The sequence below is a fragment of the Neolamprologus multifasciatus genome, chromosome 19 (genome assembly GCF_963576455.1).
Source record: "Neolamprologus multifasciatus chromosome 19, fNeoMul1.2, whole genome shotgun sequence".
In the NCBI taxonomy this organism is placed as follows: domain Eukaryota; kingdom Metazoa; phylum Chordata; class Actinopteri; order Cichliformes; family Cichlidae; genus Neolamprologus; species Neolamprologus multifasciatus.
In genome coordinates, this window is record NC_140457.1 from 8,908,099 (window position 1) to 8,931,979 (window position 23,881).

Consider the following 23,881-nt stretch of genomic DNA (forward strand, 5'->3'; position numbering starts at 1 on the left):
GCTTGTTACCTGACAATTTTTTTCTTTTAAAAACTAGTTGACAATCTTACCAAACTAACTAAACAGATTACCTTATTATGATACCTCCAGAAGTCTGTTCACAGGTCCACAATGGAGTATAACTGGGGGTATAAGGAAAGGGAATTAGGCCTAAAAAGAAAAATGGCAGGCATCAAAAAACATTTCAATACATCTACTGGCAAAATGTTGCCCTCTGGTGGCGAAAGCTTTAGTTAAAATTAGCATGGGGTAATTACAAAACGTACATTTACAATAAGATATTCCACCAAGCATAATTTTAATTTAAAAAAAATCTTATAATAAGTTTTTGTATGAACTTTTTTATAAAGTCTATAAAGTCTATACAATGGGAACCTAATGGAAAATACAGTCTGCCCATCACACTCCCATTACACTCCACTTCATGCATGCACTTTTTAAATACATGATGAATAAACATTCATTATTCTGCATTATTTCTGAACACTCAGGTGAAATACATCTCTTAACCCTCTGCAGTCTGCATAAACACAAAATCTGGGAGTGGATGGTGCAATCGTCTGCATACTGTATACAGCTTATTTCACTCTAGATAGTAATGACTGGTGGTGGGGATGATCATATTTATTCTAAAGTGAATTGATTGATTGATTGATTGATTGATTGATTGATTGATTGATTGGTTGATTGATTGATTGATTGATTGAAATTCTTATTGAGAGAAAAGCTACAGGAAATGTCAGTAAACATGCTCACATCTCATGGATTACTGAGTACGGACAAAAACATGTGAGACTGGGCAGTGTTTCTGACTGATCTGGTGATGACCAGCAAAGGAGTTCCACTGAGACTGAGCTGCCTCCAGTCCTGCTCATGCTTTACACTTAAGAATTTCAGTACACCTCTGGGCTGTGCCAATTACAGAATGTATTAGTGATGGGCCGGAGGAGGACTACTGAGCACCACTGGATATTTTTTGATGAGTGGTCTGGGAGGAGTTCTGCTTGTGAATAATAAGACTAGAGGTGGAGATAGGCTTCAGAAGGAAGAGGAATACCAAATGAACTGTGTCTATCCTGGGACAGGAAATACCTAGGTGTCTATATCCACAAGCTAAACTATTTTCCAAAAAAGCTGAGATCCTTAGAGCTGGTCACACCCACAGACTGAATAAACTATTGATAAAGGCTAGCTCTGTGACTGGCTGTAAATTGGAGACCAGTAAAGCTGTGGTGAAGAGAAGGTCACTGAATAAATTGTAAATAAATTATTGAAAAGGCATCTCTTCTGACAGACTGATTCAGCTCTGCTGCCACAAAAACAGAGAAAGTCTTTCATACCACATGCCATCACCCTCTTTAACATTATATATCTGTCATATTTGTCATATCATTATTATTAGTATTGTTATTCGTATTACTATCATTATTATTATTATTATTAGTAGTAGTAGTAGTAGTAACAGAAGTATTTCAGCTGCTGTAGCAAAAGCATTTCTCATCTTAATCACATTCTCAGCCGAAAAGTACAATGACGTAATCAAAGTACGACCTAAAGCGCCAGAGACGTAATCTTTAGGAGACCATTTGTTTATATCATGGCGTCGGTGGATTTCAGAGGTAGCTAAATCCATTATATTCTTTTTTTAGATGTGCGGTTTAATTAGTATAAAAATCTCATGTTATTTATAACTTCGAAACATCGCCCTGATTGTTTTTTTTTTCTGCAGCTTCAAGCTTATTCGTCTGTGCTGCAAGCAAATCTGTTAACGAGTAGCGTCTCCTTCGCTTTTCATTAGCATATTGGCTAGCATAGCTTATGCTGTCTGCCAGAGCCTTAGAATGACTTTTGGTGGTGGTTACAACAGAAAACAACTTCAAGTCATTGTAGCCTTCAGTTTTACAGTATAGTGGGTTATTCATCTTTGGTAAAGTGATGTCTGCATTATTGGTAATATGGACGCTGCTCACTGGTCCGTTTAGCTGTTCCGAGTTATATTTATTCATTATCTTTATTCATGTATCCTAACATCTGATAAATATACTTGCAATAGAGAAGCATATAAAAGATGAAGCTATATTATGTAGTTTGATTTTATTTGATATAAAATCAAGAAATACAAATAGCTGCTCTGTTTGAGCATTATTTCGGATCTGCTGAGGAACTCAGCTCTCACAAAACGCAGGTTTCACAGTGAGATAAGTCATTTGTTATTAGTGTCTTGTTATTACCTGAAATAAAACCTTTTATTATCAAAAGCCTAATCATGTTAATCAGGAAACCAGAATTGCCGTCATGTTTCCTTCATAAACATTTGACCCATTTTCATTATCAGGTTGTGTTAATACAGACTCAGTTCCTCAATTATATTCATTACCCCCCCCACACACACGCACACACACACACACACACACACAAATAAGGCATCTCTATAGTTGTTTAACAAGACATTTTCATCAATAAAATGCTATCAGTATTGACAATATCCATGTCAAGCTGAGATGTGATTTCATCCCTAACATATAAATGCACTCAGTTATTTCTCAGGCAGCATCAGTTAATAATATAATTTCGTAAATTGAATGCTTGTTTAATTTCCAGATAACCTTCTCGGGATATCCTGGGTGGACAGCAATTGGGTACCAGGTCTTAATCCTGGAAATGTGCTGGAGTACTTTTCTGACAGAAGCAACCCTTTTTATGACCGTACCTGCAATAATGAGGTAGTGAAGATGCAGCGGCTTACCGTGGATCATCTGAAGTAAGTTTGTTTTATAGATGGAAATTTGATACAGAGCAGTGAAAAGGTTTTTAAGAATATTACATTAAGTGTTATGAAGTGAGACATTCTGATCAAAATCATATTGCCAAGTAGAGCCCAAACACATACATACAGACAAGTAATACTATTATAATATTGCTACATCTGCCGATTTGTGAAAACATTGCTTCTGTCTCATTTACAGTCAGATGGTGGGAGTTGAATACATCCTTCTTCATGCTCAGGAGCCAATTCTTTATATAATCCGTAAACAACAGAGGCAGTCACCGACACAAGGTGAGTTCCAAACACTCAAGCCGTTATTTGTTAGATTTGTAAAGTCTTCATTTCACATCAGTTGAATTTCTGCTTCTCTGTTCATACTACAGTGGTTCCCTTGGCTGATTACTACATCATAGCAGGAGTCGTGTATCAGGCTCCAGACCTGGGAACAGTTATCAGCTCTAGAGTGGTAAAAATATTCATTGTAATTCTGTAAAAGATAGGTTTGTGTAACATTGATTTAAAAAAAAAAATCAGTGTTATTTCTATTAATCATATCTGTTTTTAGCTTTCCGCTGTACATGGAATCCAGTCTGCTTTCGATGAGGCCATGTCATATTGTCGCTATCACCCATCCAAGGGATACTGGTGGCACTTCAAGGACCATGAGGAGAGAGGTAAGCGGTTTGGAAGTTTACAATTTAGATGTTAAAGTTCTGATTATCAGTTATGTGATGTGATCACAAACACTAGCAACAAAGAAGGAGCCAGAACCTGTTTTCCTTGTTTATTTAAAATAATGACTTTGACAGAAAGTGATTAACATGAATCTCTTATACAGAAAAAGCCAAACCAAAGACTAAGAAGAAAGAGGAGCCTAGCTCTCTGTTTCAGAGGCATCGCGTTGACACACTCCTTTTGGACCTGAGGTCAAAATTTCCACCAACTTTCTATCAGGTACTGTCAGCTATTGTCCAGCTTGTTCATTTGAATTTTGAGTCTAAGAGGAGTCAATCGTATTGATTTTGTTTTGTTTTGATTTTCTCTGAACTTTTAGCCTAAGCCTGGTGAGAAGCCCATTCCAGGTATGATATTTAAAACCGTTTTTTGTTTATAGATCATTATGATATATAATAAGAGTCTATCAGAGTCTGTCTGGAAGTGCTTAACACTCTGCAGATTACTAAGATATTAATTTATTTTCATATGTGAAACATTGCTTTTACTTTCAGAATTGAATTCATGTTGTTTGATTAAACTAAAAGAAAATCAATTAGTTTTTCTGCTGAATATTTCAATTTTAAAATCAGTTAAGTTTAGTTTTTAATGTCTGTCCTTCAAGGCCAAATTCTTGAGTTTACTTTTAACTACAGGCTTTTGTTTTCCAGTTGAGGTGAAAAAGGAACCTGAACCTCCCGCAGAAACAGTGAAGCAAGAGGAGAGGGAGCAGGCAACCAAGTCCTCTGCCCCGGCTCCACCTAACAAACCACCTCCTGAGAAAAGAGCAAGACTGCAGTGACAGCCATATTTGTCAGACACTGGGAAGGTTGCGCACAGCTCTGCAAAGTCCTACATCACTCACTGGGAAAATGACTTGAGACATTTGTGTTACCTCCCCAACTCTCTGCTTATTTGATCAATTTTTAGAATACTGGAAATAAAAGGAGTCAATTGTTTATGTCAGTGTTGGGACTCCTTTTACGCTGCAGCATTAGTCCTGTGCCCTTGAAAGGCTTCAAGCAGCTGTAGCACAAACAAGCAATTTGAAGTGGGGGAGGGTTGTTTTTTTTTTTTATGATGATAAGCTGACATCAGCATCGGTGTCAGCTTACTGTCAACATCATCTTAATGTTTCTGTTGTAGTGACTTCAGAGGATCATTTAATTCGCTGTCTGCTTTACAAACAAGATGTGTCATCTCATCTGCCAAGCAAATGGCCTCTTGACCCGAACATGGCTTGTTCATTTCAGACACTTTCATCTCCTTCGGAAGAAATGCCCTGCTTTTGTATGTTTTTTAAATATACATTAAATGGTATTGATTAATGTGTTCTGATCTGTTTAATTCTTAACATTTAACAGGCTTCACATTTATTTGATCCGTTTTTCTTGTTTTATTTCAACCTGTAATTAAGATTCGCTGCACTGTAGCATTTTTCCTGTCTTGCGTCAACCCTGATTTCTTTATATCATGCTACTTTGGATGATGGCTGCCTTTTGTTCTGTTCCCTGTCAAGATGATCTCACACTGCGTCATCTGGTTTCTGGAGATTTTGTTGTGTGTTTTGTGTGACACTTTACACTTTTACTTATTGGAAGCAAAATGTAAAGAAATGAGGGGTGGAATTTTGCACATTACTGTATCTGTGCCTGATTCTTATTAATCTTATGATTTGGGTTCATGGGTGGTTGTAGGTTTATTCATTCGTCCCATTTTGTACCTGATTACACTAATTTTGAAGGATTTGTGATAACTGGCAATGAGTCCTTCACATTTCTGTGGAGGATTTTTTTGAACCACTCTTCATTGAACAACACAATCAGCTCAACCTTCTTGTGTGTTTCAGGTCATTGTCTTACTGTATTAGTCAAGTATGCTTGAACTTTGGTGCACGAACTGGCTGGACATTCTCCTTCAGGATTTTCTGGTAGAGCGCGGAGTTCATGGTTCGATCAATTACAGGAAGCAGTTCTTTAGATATGCTGCGTTCTTTTGTGACCTGGATGAGTCATCGAACCCTTAGAGTAATTTTGGTACCTCGGCCACTCCTGGGAAGGTCCACCGATGTTCCAAGTTTTTTCCATTTGTGAATGATGGCTCTCACTGTGGTTGGCTGGAGTTTCTAAACCTTTGAAATATCTTTGTAATCCTTTCCAGGCTGACAGATATCGGTGACTTTGTTTCTCAGTTGTTCCTTTAGATCATAGGTGTCAAACTCTGGCCCGCGGGCCAAATTTGGCCCGCAGCCTAATTACATTTGGCCCGCAGCCTAATTACATTTGGCCCGCAAAGCCATACCAATTTACTATCAGAGCTGGCCTACTGGTATTATACAGCTAATGTATATATTGTTTAGTATTAAGCTTTGCTTGTTCCATATTCAGTTTTTCAGCAAAACGTCTTTGAGTCCATAAGAAAAGATTCATTCTTATATCTGGAGGAATAAATATATTTCAATAAATATTAACGTTAGCCCGCGACTTTGTTCCAGTTTTGAATTTTGGCCCACTGAGCATTTGAGTTTGACACCCCTGCTTTAGATCATGACATGATATGTTGCTTTTTAAGATCTTTTAATCTACTTCAGTTTGTCAAATAGGTTTTATTTTGGTGATTTCTAAATTTGTCCGGTCTGGCTGTAATCAGACCTGGGTATAAGTAGTGAAATTGAACTAAAAAATGTGCAGTTAATTCATGATTTAACAAAAGGCTTCTTACTTTTTTACAACACCATATATATTAAAAGTGGTTGGAGGTCACCCCACCTTGACTAGTTACCACAGAAAAACAGACATGCCATATTTCACCATGTGGGACCAGGACTTTTGTTAGTTGGAGAGAATTCGCGTACCATTTTGCATTCTTAATGTAGCAGGTATTTTTTTTAACCGACAGCTGTCGCCATTTAGTCATATTTAGTATAAAGCTCCATATATGTGGCTGATTTTAAAATTTTTATTTCATACGTTTATGCTCACTACCATCACCCTGTTGAGTCACAATCAAATAAACATGCCTACTCACTGAAAAATATAATTTTCCAATAAGGAGAGCGAGTAAAAACCAGAAGGGTGAAGACACAAAGCTTATACGTCTTATATTTAGTGTAAACAGTACCGATGCCACGAAGAAGAACTTCCTCGCAGGGCGTGGTGGGATAGCAGTCTTCCTCAGTGGAGGACTGAACAGTGCCCCAGCTGGCTGGCTAGCTGCAGAGAGAAGATGGCTGCAGAGGGGATTTTCAGGCCAGTGTCTGAAAACAGAGCGCCGTTTGTCATGTTGAACGACGACTAGCCCCAGCGTGTCACCCCGGTTGTTGTGTCGGTCGGTTCCGCCTGGATTCGTCGGAGGGGATAAAACAACATGGGGTCGCAGACTTTGCAGATCCTGAGGCAGGGGGTCTGGGCTTCAATCACAGGCGGATGGTACTACGACCCCGATCAGAATACGTTCGTCAACGCTTTACATCTCTACATCTGGCTCTTTCTGCTATGTTTCCCCTTCACGCTGTACATGGTGAGCCGCTTTGTCTCCTTTTTATTTTATTTTATTTATTTTTACCTCATAGACTGGTATTTCTTTATGTATTTGTCATGACTGTTGACAGCTTAAGTTAACCAAACCAACTGTCCGTTAGGTTAGCAGCCACAGCTCACTAACGGTCGGTCTCGGTCTATTATCTGGAGCGGAGACAACGTACACTCATATTAAACTAAGGAAACGCAGTGGGATATTTGAAGTATAGTGGAATTATCCAAATTATCCATTAAGCAAAAGCATTTCTTAGCAAATAAACCTTATTCTGGTGGAGACGTTAACAAAAGAGCCTTTAACTCCTTCAGGTTTCAGTCTACTGTCCATCAACTAGATCGTACCTAAACGCTCTTTTGTTCATATTCTGTGTTTCGGTTAAGGTCCACTTGGATATTTACACTGTGTGAGGCTGTAATCAGTGAATTTATTTTCCCTTCCCCCATCTTTATCTATTTGTTGTCCTCCGGTCGGCAGTGATTTTTGGTATCACCAGTTTTCAGAAGCTACCAGCTGTGACTGTAGGAGCACAGTTCACAAGGATGTTAGCAGTGATCTTCCCCGTGTAAAAGCCCAGGAATCAGAATCATATAGCTGAGAGCTGCTTGTTCAGTTTTTTCATCTCAAAATGTCTTTGTTTGCCGGTTTTTTTTTAAACGGCTTTACTTTCTGAAGGTGCTCTTTTCTGTGGCACGTCAATAAAAGGTTGCTTGCCAAACTTTATGTCCTGCACACATAAAATGCACATTTATAACTGCTGACATGATTATGAATGTCTGTGTGCTCACTTCTATATAAAGAAACCGGGGTGTTTGAAATAGGTTTGTGGTTTCCTTTCTATTCCTGGAGTGGAAATGCTTTGGTCAGCTCTGTGGTTTATATTGAGCCGCAAGTTTGAGTTGCGCCGCTGCTGTTTGTGAGAGCTACAAGCAGATGCAGGAGGATATCTCAAGGACAAGAGAGAGCCTAGAGCCCATCTAGTCACCTCTTTCTGTAATAGCCTCCTTGTCAGCTGCACTAAGCAGACATAAAATTCCTAATCAAATCTTAAGACACTGCAGATGCGTCATAAATAATTGGGACAATAGGTGCAATAATGTAATTATCTTTTTTAGCTCATTTTCTCTGTGGCAGTGCTTGGTTCCAGTTCACGGGTTTATAAATGATGTGTCATCGTGTCTGAATGTCCAAATTTAATCAACATCACTCCTGGGCTGCTGAGATAAACACAGAAAAGAAAATGGATATAAAATGCTGTAACATGGGTAAAAACAAAACCGTAAGAGGGTTGTCTATATAACTTTTTTCCCTACTTCTTCCTCTACGTCCAGGCCCTACCGCCAACCATGGTGATAGTGGGAATCTACTGTGGTGTGATTGCTGCCATGTTCCTGCTGCTGAAGACGGTGAATTACCGCCTCCACTATGCCTTGGATGAGGGGGAGGTGGTGGAGCATCAGGCTAAGGAGAATCAGGGGAGCAGAGGTGGCACAGAGGGGGCTATTGATGGAGGCGTGACCCGAAGGGAGGACAGCAATGGCCCAGGGTAAGTTCACGTTATAGTCTGTTGGCGGATTTAATATCTGGAGATGGAGCACTGTAGTGCACAACTGATAAAATATTCTGTAGAGGATGTGCAAGATCATTAAGCAGAAATAAATTGCACTGTAAGAGGAGCAGTGTTGGGACTAACGCGTTATAAAGTAACGCGTTACAGTAACTACGTTATTATTGTGGTAACAAGAACGGTAACTAGTTATTATGCCAAAATCAGGAACGCGTTAGTCGTTACTGGGATTTAGATAGGGTCGTTACTTCGTGTGGTGGCTATCGCGGAGTTTCCACATATTCAGTAACATTAGCAAGTGGTGGAGGCCAGCAGGTGGATGAGAGAAAGGGGAGGCAGGAGGAGAGACCCGAGGTGGCCGCTGGTCCGAGTGTGAACTGAACTTCAGGTAAGAAGTTATGACCTGCAGTCTATCTGGGTCAGATATAAACCAAGTGTAGGTGGAGCTTATTTTTGTTATTCTGACTTTTTCCGTACTGGGTACTAGCTAGCATGACGGAGTTTCTATACAGCTGGGTGGGTGCCATGATGTTACTGATGTTAAACTTTATTTTGTTCATAAGGTTAATTATTAGAGTTGCCAACCGTCCCATAAAAAACAGAATTGTCTCGTATTCAGAGAAAATATCACGCGCTTCGTATTGAGCTGAAAAGGAAGCAGTTTGTCCCGTACTTCAGCTACAATGAAAAAGACACAAAGCGGGAGCTGCACAGCTGCCTCTTCTTCTCTCATCCTCTCACCCTCCTTCTCCTGTTTCTACTTCAATCATGAAAACTGATCAATGATCAGCTGATCGGCTTTTCTTTCTTGTTTGTTTATTGCCCACTTTGCGCCAGAAAGAGGAAACCAGCGGAGGTCACGTTAAACAACAGCAGCATGTTTAAGCTTGATCAGCTGTTGTTAGAATTTATTCAATATTAATTTCTAGTATCAGCTGATGTTTGCTGGAGCCACAGCTGTAAAAGCTGGTGGTCATGTTATCGGTTTAGTTATCTGGTGAGAGGGAAACATGAAGATGAAACCAGGAGATGTCCTTACTGAATCATCAGAGCTGAACAGGTGATGGAGAAACAGGTTTACCTTTTAGTTAACATGAATCAGTTGAAGGGAAGTTATCAACTGTTTCTGAGACACAAATAACACCAGGATCCTTTTTTAGGTAGCTGACAGCTGGTAATTGTGCAGGGGTGGATCTAGCAAAGTTTTGCCAGGGGGGCCAGGTAGGGCATTAACAGGGAGAGGGGGGCACAAAGAAGTACTTTTCTTTCTTATTCTCATTTAAAATGTCTAGCTTTTAAAAAAATAATTATCTGAATCTTACAACAAGCGATTGATAGACTGATACATATATACCATCAGAACAGTGTTCATCACTGTCACAGCAGCGTTTGTTTTCATTCAAAGGCTTTATGATTTTTCCTATAATGGCGGGCTGGTCTCTAGTCAAAATGCCCAGGCCAATTTTTTGTCCCAAACCAGCCCTGTATGCAGCTCATCTGCAGTCTGGTGTTACCTACATCTTCCTATTCGGAAGGCAGAATTTCCGAGTTCTGAGTACAATCGAAAGCACCACGACTGCAGTTTTTGTGTTGGATGTAAAAAGCGCACATGACACTGTGACGTAGACTAGAATCATGGCAGCGGTCAATGACGGTCCAGGCGTGGGATTTCTCTCGTGGAAATATGCACATTATTTTTTTTCTTTCTATTGGTAGGTGGCACAGTGCACTTGTGGCAAGTAAGCAAGCTAGAAGACTGGCAAAGTTATGGAAGCAACGCATTAACAAGAGAATTCTGAGTAAAACCAAAGTTACTTTCCCTAGTAACTAGTTACTTTGAAAGTAACGAGTAACTTGACTGAGTTACTTAACTGAGTTACTTTTGATACAAGTAACTAGTAATGTAACTAAGTTACTAATTTAAAGTAACTTACCCAACACTGAAGATGAGTGATCAGAAAGTGTGACTGACTTTAAGTGATCAGTCACTTAAAGATCATGTGATCTGTCATTGTCTAATGGAGCTGAGGAAGGAGGTCTAGAGTAGTGATGATTCTGGAAAACAGACGTTACTCAAAGGTTAGCTGGGTAGCTGCTTTAGGGTGACTTCAAATTATTAAACCATACATGCTGACACCACTTCAGGAAGTTGCTTTTAAACAAACTGTTTAGTGACATTTAATTTCTCCTCAGCTAAAACATCTGTTATGTGGCGCTGTTCTAAAAACCATTGCAGAGTTTTCTGTCCGTCTCAATAATATTGCCAACACTTAAGTTTAGATTCATCCAGAAATATTGTGTTTTTCTTTAAAGCTTTACAAATGTGTTGGATGCATTTTCTGGGCCATACATTTCTATGAAGCTGATTTTTTTATTTTATTTTTATTTTTTTAATTCTGTCTGTAAAACTAGTGTTACTTACATTAGCGGTCTGTTTCATCCCCTCCGTTTTCTGGTTCATTTGTGTGTTGGTTTTGTTTTGGCACACTACCAGCACTTGTAGGCCAGTGAAGTGGCGTGAAAGTGTTGGCAGGAAGATTCATCATGTCTCCCACATGTTTGCTTTAAAGTACAAACCAAACGAGGGAGTACTCCTTAAAGGGAAAAAGAAAAACCTCCAGAGGGCTACCAGTTGACAAAAAATAAAGGTTTTACAGTTATTGCCACGTGCTTTACACAGCATGCACTGGGTTTTATTACTTCTTTTCCTCCCAATTTATTGGATCTGTCATATTGGCAAAGCTCTTGAAGCAAGCGTCATTATTCAGCAGCCATCTTGAAATGCTTTCAGGCACTTATTTGGTTAGTTATTTTGAAGCATTATCTTATTTAAATGTAATTTCAGTGACATAAACTAAAAAGATGTTAAGATTATTTCTCATTGGCCACATAAATCTACACTTATCTTTAACAGTAGAGGTGTATATGTGCTTTCAATTAATCCCCACCTTTTGTGGGGATACGTTTCATCAGTGTTAATACTAAGAAACAGTAGTACATTGTGGGAGTACACTTACTGACCACTTTGTTACTAGTTAAAAATGCCTTGTTGATGGCAGAGTTAAGAGGAGATAAAGAAAAATCAACATGAACTACTAACATAACCACTAATTGAAACCGAGGTATGCAGAAGAGCATCTCTGTACACACAACACTTTGAGCCTTGAAACTGATGGTCTACAGCAGCAGAAGACCACACCAAGGCCCAATCCGGTTGGCTGTGAACAGGAAACTGAGGCTAGAATTTACACAAGGCCACCAAAGTTGGAGAACAGAAGATTGAAAAACTTGACCTAGTCTGATTAGTCTCAATTTCTCCTGTGAGATTCAGCAGATGGGGTCAGAATTTGGTGTAAAAACCACTGATACATTCTAACTTGTATAAGTGGTTTGTGGTGATGGTGTAATGGTGTGGGGGATATTTTTCGCGCTCCTTAGTAGCAGTTGAGCATTATTTAGCTGCCGCATGCCAGGTTTCTAACATTAGGTTTAGCTCTCATTCAGAGTGAACAAAAGCCACTGAGGTTTCAGCCTTTTACTGCAAATGACTTGAAGAAGTGACTCATACTCACATTCCAGAAGCAGTGCTTAGCAGGATGCTGGGACAGGGGAGAGGCAAAAAAAAAGAAAGAGAGAGTGAGACCTCTCAACCAGTCATAGCTTTGCCCACACATCTGGAACAGCATTCCAGGTTGTTTGAGTTTGCAGTGAAGCCGACAAGCTCAGATGACATTCATTAAGGTGTTTTTTCTTCTCCTTCTTCTTCTTTATTTCCTCTTCCACCTTCTACATGTTGTGGTTGATTTCTTTAAGTGTTGTTTTGTGGTCTGACCTGCTATGATGCAGTTTTGGCGTATGGAAATGATTTATATCCCTGGCAAGTTGTTTGTTTCTACATACCATCTGGTTAAATAAGCACGTCTGGGCTAAATATAGACCCAGAAAAAAAAATCATGGATGCTTTCATCTGTTTTCTCTCTGTGGAATTTCAAAGCCTGTGCAAAATATTTAAAATAAAGGCCTGTTTAAGAAGTTCACATGGTGTGTTTTCCCTAAATTGAAGCTGCTGCTATCTTCTTTCTGTTTGACTGAAGGAGATAAATGGCATGTAACAGGGCTGAACAATCTTGGTGAACTCAGTAGTTTCCATCGATGTGCATGTGTTTGTGTGTCTGCAAAGGGACCCTGGAGGGGGTATTGAGATGGCAGATTTCATCCGACAAGAGACTCCACCAGTGGACTGCAGTTCCAGGAACTCCTATATTGGGATGGAGTCTAACCAGCAGGTAAGCAGAGCACTGGCCTGCTGCACACTGTGTTCCATAACTAGCTGAAAATAAAAGGATCCTGATTGTCAAGTCCCTTTGCCCCCTGTATTACTTTCTGCAGACCTTTCATTAGATTTATATTTAATAGCTTGCTGATCTTCAATGTTCCTACCAACTGTTTATTCAAATACAAGTTAATACATGTTGCGGCTTATTATGATAACCTTTTGGATTCTAGCTTGTACAGAATATTTTGGATGTTTTTCAATCTAAACAATTAACAATTCCAGGTTTCCACAGGAAAGTTTTGCTGTGTTGCTGCCAAGTGGGAATACAGTGCAATGTTGCACTCAACTCATGTAATACTGTCTACTGCTATAAAGCAAATCGCTAATTGTGTGGCGTTATATTCAAGAGAAGAGAGAAGGGAGACAGCAGGGAGTTTATTTCCTATTTACAGCATGGGGAAAGCAATGTGTTTATGCACCAGTATAAGTGCACTGCATCGCAGCTGAGCTTATTTACATTTCATTGAATGCTAAAAGAAATAACCACAGAAGCAGCAGAAGCACTACTTTCCTTACGGTCCCAATAGTGAATTTTGAACAAGGGTTTTCAGAAAAAGCCTGTTTCTGATATTGCATGTACATACTTTTTCTACAGATTGTCTTATTGTTATCCGTATTGTGCTTCTAGTAAGCAGAGCTATTTAGCAGGGCATGCTAAGTTCCATCCATCCATCCATCTTCTTCCGCTTTATCCGAGGCCGGGTCGCGGGGGCAGCAGCCTAAGCAGAGAAGCCCAGACCTCTCTCTCCCCAGCCACCTCCTCTAGCTTATCCGGGGGAACACCAAGGCGTTCCCAGGTCAGCCGAGAGATATAATCTCTCCAGCGTGTCCTGGGTCTGCCCCGGGGCCTCCTCCCGGTGGGGCATGCCCGGAACACCTCACCCAGGAGGCGCCCATGAGGCATCCTTGTCAGATGCCCGAACCACTTCAGCTGGCTCCTTTCGATGTGCAGGAGCAGCGGCTCTACTCTGAGCCCCTCCCGGATGGCCGAACTTCTTACCCTATCTCTAAGGGAGAGTCCAGCCACCCTTCAGAGGAAGCTCATTTCCGCCGCTTGTATCCGTGATCTCGTTCTTTCGGTCACTACCCACAGGTTGTGGCCATAGGGTGAGGGTAGGGACGTAGATTGACCGGTAAATTGAGAGCTTCGCTTTTACACTCAACTCTCTCTTCACCACAACAGACCGGTACGGCGTCCGCATCACTGCAGCCGCAGCACCAATCCGTCTGTCGATCTCCCACTCCCTTCTCCCATCACTCGTCGAACAAGACCCCGAGATACTTGAACTCCTCCACTTGGGGTAGGAACTCATCCCCGACCCGGAGTGGGCACTCCACCCTTTTCCGGCTGAGGACCATGGCCTCAGATTTGGAGGTGCTGATCCTCATTCCCGCTGCTTCACACTCAGCTGCGAACCATTCCAGTGCGAGCTGGAGGCCATCACCCGATGAAGCCAACAGAACCACATCATCTGCGAAAAGCAGAGATGAGATTCCTCTGGCCACCGAAGTGAAAGCCCTCTAAGAATGCTGGGTACTCTGAACTGTCACTCGGCGCATAAGCGCAGATGACAGTCAGGACCCAAGGACAGTCAGGACCCTGGGGCGCAGGGAACAAACCCTCTCGTCCACCGGGAAGAACCCCAACATACAGGCAGCAAGCCGAGGGGATATTAGAATACCCACCCCAGCCCGCGGCCTCTCACCAGGGGCAACTTCAGACTGAGACAGAGTCCAGCCCCTCTCAGGAAGACTGGTTCCAGAGCCCAAGCCATGCGCAGAGGTAAGCCCGACTATATCTAGCCAGTACCTCTCAACCTCACACACTAACTCAGGCTCCTTCCCCACCAGAGAGGTGACATTCCATGTCCCAATTGCCAGCCTCCGCTCCTGGCCGCCGCCCGGCACACAATGCACCCAACCCCTAGGGCGCATCCTGCGGGTGGTGGGCCCGCGGGAGGGTGGGCCCATGTCCCCTTTTCGGGTTGTACCCGGCCGGGCTTCATGGACTAAGGCCCAGCCACCAGACGCTCGCACTCGGGCACCCTCCCCGATCCTGGCTCCAGGGCGGGCCCCGGTAACCCTATCCCGGGCAGGGTAAACTGTTCCCTCGATTTTTTCCTCATAAGGGTCTTCTGAGCATGCTAAGTTATTTTACTTTTGTTGTTGCTGGACTAGAGGAAGCAACTGTTGGGGTGTGTGTGTGCATATGCACTGGAGCGTTTTCCTTAGGAATGATTTATTTCTTTATTTATTTTTTACATATTGCTGTCAGGCTGGTATCTCCTTTAATATTCAAAGTTCTTTAGCTCCCTTATTCTGTGAGATATATTTAACCTCTGAATCCCCATGGGTGCTGTGTTCTGTGTCTTTGTACTGTATGTCCTTGAGTCTCTAATCAGCCTACACATTCTGCTCAGCTGCTGTGTGGCAAGTTGGAAGACAACCCAAAACTTCTTTTTTTTTTTTTTACAGTACACAGGCATTAGCTATTTGTAATACACAAACGGTGTCTTCTTAGAGATGTCATATTCTGTAAAGATCACACTTTGTCAGATTGCTTAATGAAAATGTTGTTGCAGAAATAAGCTTCTGATATCCTGACCACCTTTCCTTTTGAAAGACAAATAGCTTAACTTATCTTTTCATTCAAATTTCAGATAGCATCTTCACATCGAAGAGCAACAGTTGCCAAAGGTAATATGCCACACAGCTTTCTTCTGTGCCTATTCAACTTAAAAAGAGCAAAAGACAAAGAAGTGACGTGTTACAAGTAGGGTTGGTTTAAAAAATCCTTTGTATGTAACACTAATGCATGTTCTGACTGTGGAAGAACCACATCCTTAACCATGATTAACCCCCAAAGCTGCTCAGGAGATGCAGCCTGACTCAGCATTGCTGTGACCTCAACAGTCACACCATGATGAGGCAGCTTTGGACAGGCACTGCTGGCTTTGAAAAAAAAAAATGGGAAGGGGGGGGGGGTTATACATTGTAAGACCCAGCATGGGAGTCATTCTCTGAGAGCACATTATTGAAACACAGAGATGAAGACAACAACTGAACTTGTAGCTGTGCTAGGGGGCCATTGTACTGAGTGTTTGAGTGAGGCGCCTGCGTCGCCTGAATAATTCAGTGAGTCTGTTCGATGCCATTCTAATTAGCTGGCAGTTTGTGATGAGACTAAATGGTCTGAAGTGGGACAAGGGCTCTGCAGGGATTTAGTTTTTTAATCTCCCCTCCCCTTTACTGTACACTTAGACAGTTTGCCACAGACTTCCAGGAAGTCATGGCAACTCCTAAAAAAAACCCTTAACATTTCCAAGACAAATCCTAACAGTTACATCTTTGTTCAATTGTTATCTTGTGCTGTCATCAGAGCATTCAAAGAATCTATTCAGACTAGCTCATACCTCCATTAAGTGTGGCCTTTCCCCATAAACAATTAGGGAAACCTCCCAGAAAAAGCATTTCTTAGTGCAAGGCAACAGTTTGTATTCATAATGTTCTGTTATGTAGTCTGTAGATCCCAGTTACGTGTAGGTTTTCAAAGATGATGGTTTTCTTAAAAACTGTTTTTCCTATATTTTCAGGAGATTGTGGAAGGACCTCAGATGACATTAGTTTGACTCTTGTTGAGAGCTGTAGTCATGATCATGGTAAACTCACAGTCACATATGCTATTACCATTACTTCTCAGCATTTTCCTCAATGTATATTTTCTTTGTATCCATTTAGATCTGCTCTCAGACACAAAGATGTATTGCCTCGTTCCCAATGACTCCTTCGCCTCCTTGCAGCCGTCAACCTCCTTGTGTCCTTCAGAGCTGTCCAGGGAGCCTGCTGATCTCTGTAACTCTGCTGCTTATCACTTCAGCCTGTCACACTCCTCCTGTGACACGGAGGTGACCTCTCATTCATCCATGCAATCTCAGACCTTCAGGAAGGAGCTCCGTTCTCGAGGTCTGCCACGGACCTCTAGCTCGGCAGGTTCCGCTTTCCCTGACCCGAGTCTGCCAGACTTTGCTCTGTATCCTCCACCCAGAAGAGGTGGCCTTGACCCTGTGCGTGAGCTGGAGACTGCCAGACCACACAGGCCAGGGCTGTGTGACAGAGATGGGCAGACCGCCTGCACCAGCAGGACCAAGCTGTGCCCTCGACTTCTGGAGTAGAGTGCTACAGACACAAAGAGCAACGCAGGGTTGCTCGCTCAGCCTCTAAGGAAGCTGGGGAGAGTAGCTCAGGACTTTACCAGGTGGAAGGGAGTGGTGGTGGAAAAGCCTCTGGTGGAGGAGCAAAGTCCCAAGGAGGGGAGCGAAGTGCCGATAGCCTGAGGAGTCTGAGTACTCGCAGTAGTGGTTCCACTGAGAGTTACTGCAGTGGCACAGACAGAGACACCAACAGCACTGTCAGCAGCTTCCACAGTGAACAGACCAGCTCTACACATGTGGAGAGCCTGCTGTCACTTTCAGGGGATGAACGTGCACGGGAAACGGGAGAGACAGTATCTGCTCCTGCAGACGACAGGACTTCTAGTATTAGCCCTCGAAGTCTCGGTAATCTTCCCTCCAGGGAAGCCAATAAAAACCCACATGCCAATGAGCTGACTGCTAAACAAACTGCGGACACTCAGTCATCTGCAAACCAAGAACTGGTGGAACCTGTCAAGTGTGCCGAAGAGCCTGGCATCAGGACCAGTGCTGATGGCTCAACAGGTGTAGCTGTCACAGAGCAGGAGCAGGTGAAAGACAACGTTCAACCAAATTCAGCTAACATTGTTCAGAGGACTTCTTCTCTATCAGCGGGTCGCAGTGGACGCCGGCGGACTGGAAAGAAAAGAGCAAGCAGCTTTGATGCCAGCCATCACCGGGATTACATCTCTACGCGTGCTATGGCCAAGCCCTGTAGTGCTGTATTCACTGGTGGTGGAGAGGATGACTCCAGTGATCAGAGTGAACTCAGCTGTGCCTCCAGTCTCCGCTCCACCAAGCACCTAAGCACGGACAGCTCATCTAGCACCACCTCCCGCTCCTGCCACTCACCAGAGAGCCACTACAGGGCCCTGAAAGCCAAGCACATTTCAGCCAACGCCTCCTCCTCCTCTTCCACCACAGTAAAACCTGAGACAGGAGTTCGAAACGGAGGGAAACGGCGTACCTCCCGCCATACTCCAAGCACAGGCAGTGCCAAAACGCATGCCAGAGTGTTGAGCTTAGACAGCGGTACGGCTGCATGCCTTAATGATCCCTCCCACCTAGGAGCTCCAGCAGGACCTCGACCTCTTACCACCTCCAAATCAGATTTGGAAGCCAAAGAAGGGGAAGTCCTGGATGCGGCATCCCTGCTGGGTCGGGCCTCCCAGCTGGAATCGGTGACTCGCTCCAGAAACAGTCTGCCCAACCAGGCAGCTTTCGCTGAGCCTCAGGATGCCAATGCTGCTTCCCTACGGGGTATGTACCACACACTGAACTCCAATGTACTGTACACATTGCATTCTGTGTGGTTTGCATTAGTGATGGATGACTAGTCTACTTTTTATGCTGGCAGACAGAATTAAGGGTTATTAGTCTGGTTTTGTTTTTACCTGCCTTGCAAATTGTTTATATAATAATCGCTGGTGATGGTTTGGATATGTATTGAACACAGTGAACATTGCTTCGCTGGAAACCTTTAGTCATACTCATGGTTTCCGGCACATGAAACAGGAGCACACGGGTAAAGTTGATCAACTTTAATCTGTTTAGGTGTAGTCGTCCAGCTGCCTCAAAATTGTGTGTGTTTGTGTGGGAGTGAGTGCGTGCGTGAGACAAGACTGCAGACGAGATGCTGTCTCTCTTGTTCATTCAGCGTAGCCATGGTAAGTTACCATGGAGTGGCAAGCATAGTGTTCCCTGTGTAGATCAGTTAGCATGATGGCACAGTGTGTGCTTTGTATTGAGGTTAGACAAGCAGCAGCTCTCTTATTAGTGTAAAGCTCAGATAGTATAATAGACATTCCATACTCCACATTCTTCAAATTTGCAACCTGATATCTCACATTTGCTCTGTCTGGGTTCTTATTTTTTGGCTTCTGGAGTGTACACCTCGTGGGATTGGATACAGTATTGGAGGCAGGATATGCCAGGGCATATGACTGGTTGGCTAGAAACATGTCATAACCTCACTATATACTGTTATATCACAGTCAGTCGAGGGATATTTATTGGTGTCATAATATAAGTCCGTGACTGCACTTGAAGTTATCAGGGGTGGTTTTTAGTGGAGATTTGGCTGATTTGGAAGACGCCGATGAATTCAAACGCTACCTCTGTGACAAGCTTAAGTATTTTTTCAGTGAATAAGTTGTGCATTATTTATCATGCAAACAAAAGGCCACATTGGCTCATCTTGATACACTGGGTGGTTTTGCTGCTGCAGCACTCCTTGTTGACTTGGGGTTAAGGGTTAATGCTAACTAAATTTAGTAGGAGATACTTAAGTTTAGCTAGGAACTGCTGTGTCATTTTGTTGCTTTTATTGCCCTTATCTGTTTGGCATACTTTTTTAGCCTTTCACCCATCGACCCTTGGAGTGTTTTATCTGATGGAGCATAAGACGTAAACAGGCTGTATCTACTTAGAGATGTGCTAACTTTAGCTAAAAGGAGCTGCTGGTCATAACAGATGAAGTAGCGCCGTAATAGCAAAATTCATTGTTTCTGCCATCATCGTGCCTCCAGTTCCACATGACCAGAGCATGTGCTTGTCAGCAGAATTCATCAGATATGGTTTAAATACTGCACCTCCATCTTTAAAATATTTCACATTTTGGTATATATTGGGGAATATTAGGAAGACAATTTGTTTAGAGAGTAAGATGCTGGATATGCATACCAGGTTCATTTTTCAGTGACTATGTCATTAATTTGTGTTTCGGTGTTGCTCTGTAACTGTTTTAAAATGTACCTGGAAGTAGCCGTAACACACGGGAAAAATCATGTCCTCGTGTCCACATAAAGCTCTCATAAAGAGAGGAAACTTATCCAGTCTAACTGGCCAATGATGTCTCTCATCACGACAGCCCCAGGAAGTGAGGAGACGGTCATATTTCGCCGCGAACGTAGCACATTTCGTCGGCCAGGCTGTGCGGCGGCGACACAACGCAGGAGTAACCCCACCCCACCCACCTCCCTCATTGGATCTCCTCTCAGGTACGCCGTGAATGGAGCAGGGGGTCGTTTCTATTGTTGTGTTGCCTGGTATGAGCATGTTACCAGGTGGCGCTCTTTCCTGTCCCACATCACCACCAATTTGGGTCTTCTGCTGTGCATGACATCAAACAGGACATCATTTATGACTGGACTGGTTTCTCCACTCTGCATGTGGTTTCTTTGGTTCTCCTTTTCTCAAGACTTCTCTCTTCCTCCTGTTGTCATCCCATCCAATCTTTTAAATTCCACTTGGAGTCCTTACAAATTCAAAGGCACAAGGCCACAAGGTCTGACTAATCTACTTGGCTGACACGCCGTCTCCTCTCAGATGTGCGCATGATTTGTTAAGTAATACAGGCGCCCTGCTGTATCACATTGCTCTGCCCTCCAGAAAGAACTTTCTGTGCAGAGAGAGACTGATTATACTGATCATTAAAAAGCCACAGTTAGGTCTGCAGTCTTTCCTGACATGATAAAATAATAATATGTTGACGAATAGAATGTTTTTTGTTTGTTTATTATCTGTGAATACTCCCAGTTGCTCTTCTCTAGATTTTAAGAGCCCAGTTTGACAGTTTTTCAGCACACTGGACAAAGCAGATGTTTTAATGTCCACACCTGTTTCTTTTAAAATTTAAGCTCTTTTTTTTTTTAAATGCCTTTATGTAATTTAATTCCAATGTTGGGCTTGTCCGATCACATCCCTGATGCAACATTTTATTAATTTTATTACATGGAAAAATCACATCTTTACACAAGTTTAGTAGTGTCAAACTCAGCAGGTCTCTAGCACCCTTTATATTAGATCGGAGTACTGTCTGGAGTGTATTAACTCGTTTCTGTGCTCCATGCTTCCCTGCAGAATACTACAAATGAACCGTTACTCCTCGGTTTGTAGAATGATTAAAAGGGAAGAAAACCACTCAGAGATGTAAAGTAGCAGTTATGTTGATGCTCAAAGAAAAATATGTTAATCTTCCACTGATATATTTCTGTGGATGCACATCAAGTTCCTCCGAGCTCTAAGCAAAGCTCTGTTTTCTTTCAATCTAATCTTACAAGGTCACGTTGCTAAATGCTGAGCCTTAAGCACAAAAAGCAAGCGTGCAGCCTGCCAGGGGTCAATAAACTTGCAAAATCATTCCCTCTTTTACTGATTCCTCCACCCTTCACTGTCCCTTCACTCCCAGCACATTTTTACTTTATGCACTTATGCTGCAACTAGACAACCTTTGCCTTCTTAGGTAGTTTTCTTAATCCAACATTATAAGGGAAAGCAATGAGTTTATTATTTTGATGAAAATCCTCTGAATTGTCTGCATTCATTAGTCCTGATTTCTGTTTGTTGTAATCAAGAGGCCTGAATTTATCAGCTTCATCAAGGATATTCTTCATCTAAAGTTTGACAGGACATTCACGTCTTAGTAGATTTTCCTAAGAAGAATTAAAAGAATGGAGTTAGGTTCACAGCTTTATAAATGATTATAACTTGAGAAACAATAAGAAATAACTTCTTCATTCACAAGTCTAAACCATGTCTGACACCATCACAAAAAATGATTATTGTGTGAGGCGAAAAAAATTAGTCAGTAGCCTCCGCATCAAATCCCACCATTTCAAAAACTACACGTCATATCCTGCTCACCTTTTGACGTTATGTGCCAGCAATACCAACCCCAACCCCTTGGACTCCACCACTCATTTCCTCCCCTTCTTCCCTTCTCCTCCCAACAGTCTTCAGGAGGCTCTCAACCAGGCCTCCCAGCCTTCTACTTCCCAGGTGAAAAGTCAGCCATCCAGAACCTCGTCCCAGGTTACAGTGCTGAGCGCTAGCGCGTCCCTGCTGGCCAGGAATGGAAGCGCACACCTGGAGGGTTCTCAGGACAAGGCCTCAACTGTTGGTGCCACCAGCTTGCAGGAGGACTTCGGTAGGGAGTTAATGAAAAGAGCTGAGCAGTTAGGAAAGAATTTCTTTGGGGAGAGGTGACAGATCTGGTCATTTTTGTCATAAGACCTATATTTTGTGGTATTTTCCTCATGCTTGATTAGAAAGCTGCTGCTTGATATTTTGGATTTGCTCAAAGAGTTGTCGCAGATATGACCATGGCCATCAGTCATAGCAGTGCACTATTATCCACAGTCGGTGGACTGTTGTAATCAGTCAAAGCCTGGCACCATTATCCATGCTCCATTTATCTCTGTGATATTGTGGTCTGTAGCTAATACTTGACCGTACTTGGATATTAATGTTACCTTATGGTCACATCATAGCACATACCCCAATGCTGACAGCAGTGTAACAGATTGGTATAGATGTCTATACGTAAGCATGTCTATTTAAACACTTACATCAAGGAAAAGAAGGGGTTGTGTAAGGGCTGTCATGCACTCTTCACCAGAACCAGTGATGAATGGATTATTATTCCTGCTCATAATTGAACTAGAAGCAGATTACTTTTGTGACATGCTGCATGGTTTGTGTGTGTGTGTGCGTGTGTGTGTGTACACTTGTCCCGTTGTCTTGTCTGTATAGGACAGACTGAGAGTGGCCTGATGCAGGTTTTTATGTACTCTAGATGTGAAGGTGATTAAAAGAATACTCAAGTGAAGATGTGGTTTTTGGAACATCTGTGAACAACTAGATGAAGTATATTATCTTTCGAAGTTTTTCTGAAAATTTCATCGTGCCATGTCCTCCTGAGATCCCGCCTATTCATTATGTTCTCTGTAGTGGAATAAAAAAAAGTTAAACTGAGAGATTTTTCTTTAACTCGGTTCTCAGGAGGATATGCATTGCACAAACGGTCAGGTCCTTAACAGAAAGGACTTCAATAGAAATGGGTTGTAACAAATTCCTGAAAGTGATTTTTTTTTTTTTTGTCTTGCTGGAATCCTAATTTCTATCACTGAGAGGCAGAAAATGTACTTTTACCCACACTTTTAATACCCATTACATTCAGTGTTTGGAATGCATGTGAGGTTTCACTTACTGAGGCAGAACAGCAACTTTACCGTGGTAATATTATGTCTATACCTGAACAACAATGAGTACTGCAATATCGTAGGTATTTTAGATCCACCTTTCTTTTAATAGTAGTTGGATTCATACTGGAGGGTTTGGATTTGATAGAAAGGCTTGGTACATCTGTAATTTGTGGGTGGTGTTTTGTACCTCATCACAAAAAAGTGGAGTAAAACTACTCTGAAGCAAAAGACATGTATTAGGAAAAATCTGACCACTTGTCCAGACCGAGCAGGAAATGAGTGACTTGCCTACAGCCACTGGGAGGAGGCACTTTCACTGCATAATCACATTAGCTCAGAATGAATACAGCAATATTGTCAAATCCATCTATTTCTCCACATATACATGTAATTTAATGAAATTACTCCCACAGACGACGCCACTCTGTGCTTGTGATTTCCATGGACTGACTCTTCGTCTCTTTCCTTTTTGTTGTGTGCCTCCAGGAAGCTCACTCCCTCTTTATATGAGGCTGGCGGATGTGATATGTCGCTGGTCAATTTTGAACCTGCAACCAGACGAGCCTCCAATAACATATGGTTAGTATCAGAATGATCACCTGATTTGTGTAGTGGGTTTTTAGACGACGGGATACAAACTCTGAGCTTTTTGGTGTTTTTAATCAGGAGGTAGCAGTTTTTCCTCTAAGGAGCTGCTCGAATGATTGGTTAAACAAAAGCATCTGCCAGCACCTCTAAGGTTTCTCGTGGGCGGATTCTGTTACCTTTTCGTCTGTACCATGCTAGACC

The 23,881-nt window shown here is 42.2% G+C and overlaps 2 protein-coding genes across 2 annotated transcripts in view; both read left to right on the forward strand.

Annotated features, from left to right (window-relative positions):
- The first annotated feature begins 1,528 nt into the window (after positions 1-1,528).
- med6 (mediator complex subunit 6) lies at positions 1,529-4,809 on the forward strand. Its single transcript, XM_085143364.1, has 8 exons — positions 1,529-1,619; positions 2,602-2,761; positions 2,967-3,058; positions 3,151-3,233; positions 3,333-3,441; positions 3,606-3,721; positions 3,822-3,849; positions 4,153-4,809. Exons 1-8 carry the CDS (start codon positions 1,598-1,600, stop codon positions 4,281-4,283), a joined length of 741 nt encoding a protein of 246 aa, XP_084999490.1. The 5' UTR covers positions 1,529-1,597; the 3' UTR covers positions 4,284-4,809.
- A 1,789-nt stretch (positions 4,810-6,598) lies between these two features.
- pcnx1 (pecanex 1) overlaps positions 6,599-23,881 on the forward strand; it is a 36,869-nt gene continuing 19,586 nt past the window's right edge. Inside the window, 10 exon segments of the mRNA XM_085143370.1 lie at positions 6,599-7,000; positions 8,347-8,561; positions 12,763-12,868; positions 15,579-15,615; positions 16,512-16,577; positions 16,657-17,037; positions 17,040-18,368; positions 19,978-20,107; positions 21,842-22,042; positions 23,579-23,671. Of these exon segments, the coding sequence (XP_084999496.1) occupies positions 6,848-7,000; positions 8,347-8,561; positions 12,763-12,868; positions 15,579-15,615; positions 16,512-16,577; positions 16,657-17,037; positions 17,040-18,368; positions 19,978-20,107; positions 21,842-22,042; positions 23,579-23,671 (2,711 nt within the window). The 5' untranslated portion in view covers positions 6,599-6,847.

Excerpts from the sequence above, each read along its gene's own strand:
- med6 (XM_085143364.1), top strand. The coding sequence starts at position 1,598 with ATGGCGTCGGTGGATTTCAGAG. Across the intron at positions 2,762-2,966 it reads CTTACCGTGGATCATCTGAA|TCAGATGGTGGGAGTTGAAT; the intron begins GTAAGTTTGTTT and ends TCTCATTTACAG. Across the intron at positions 3,850-4,152 it reads TGGTGAGAAGCCCATTCCAG|TTGAGGTGAAAAAGGAACCT; the intron begins GTATGATATTTA and ends TTTGTTTTCCAG.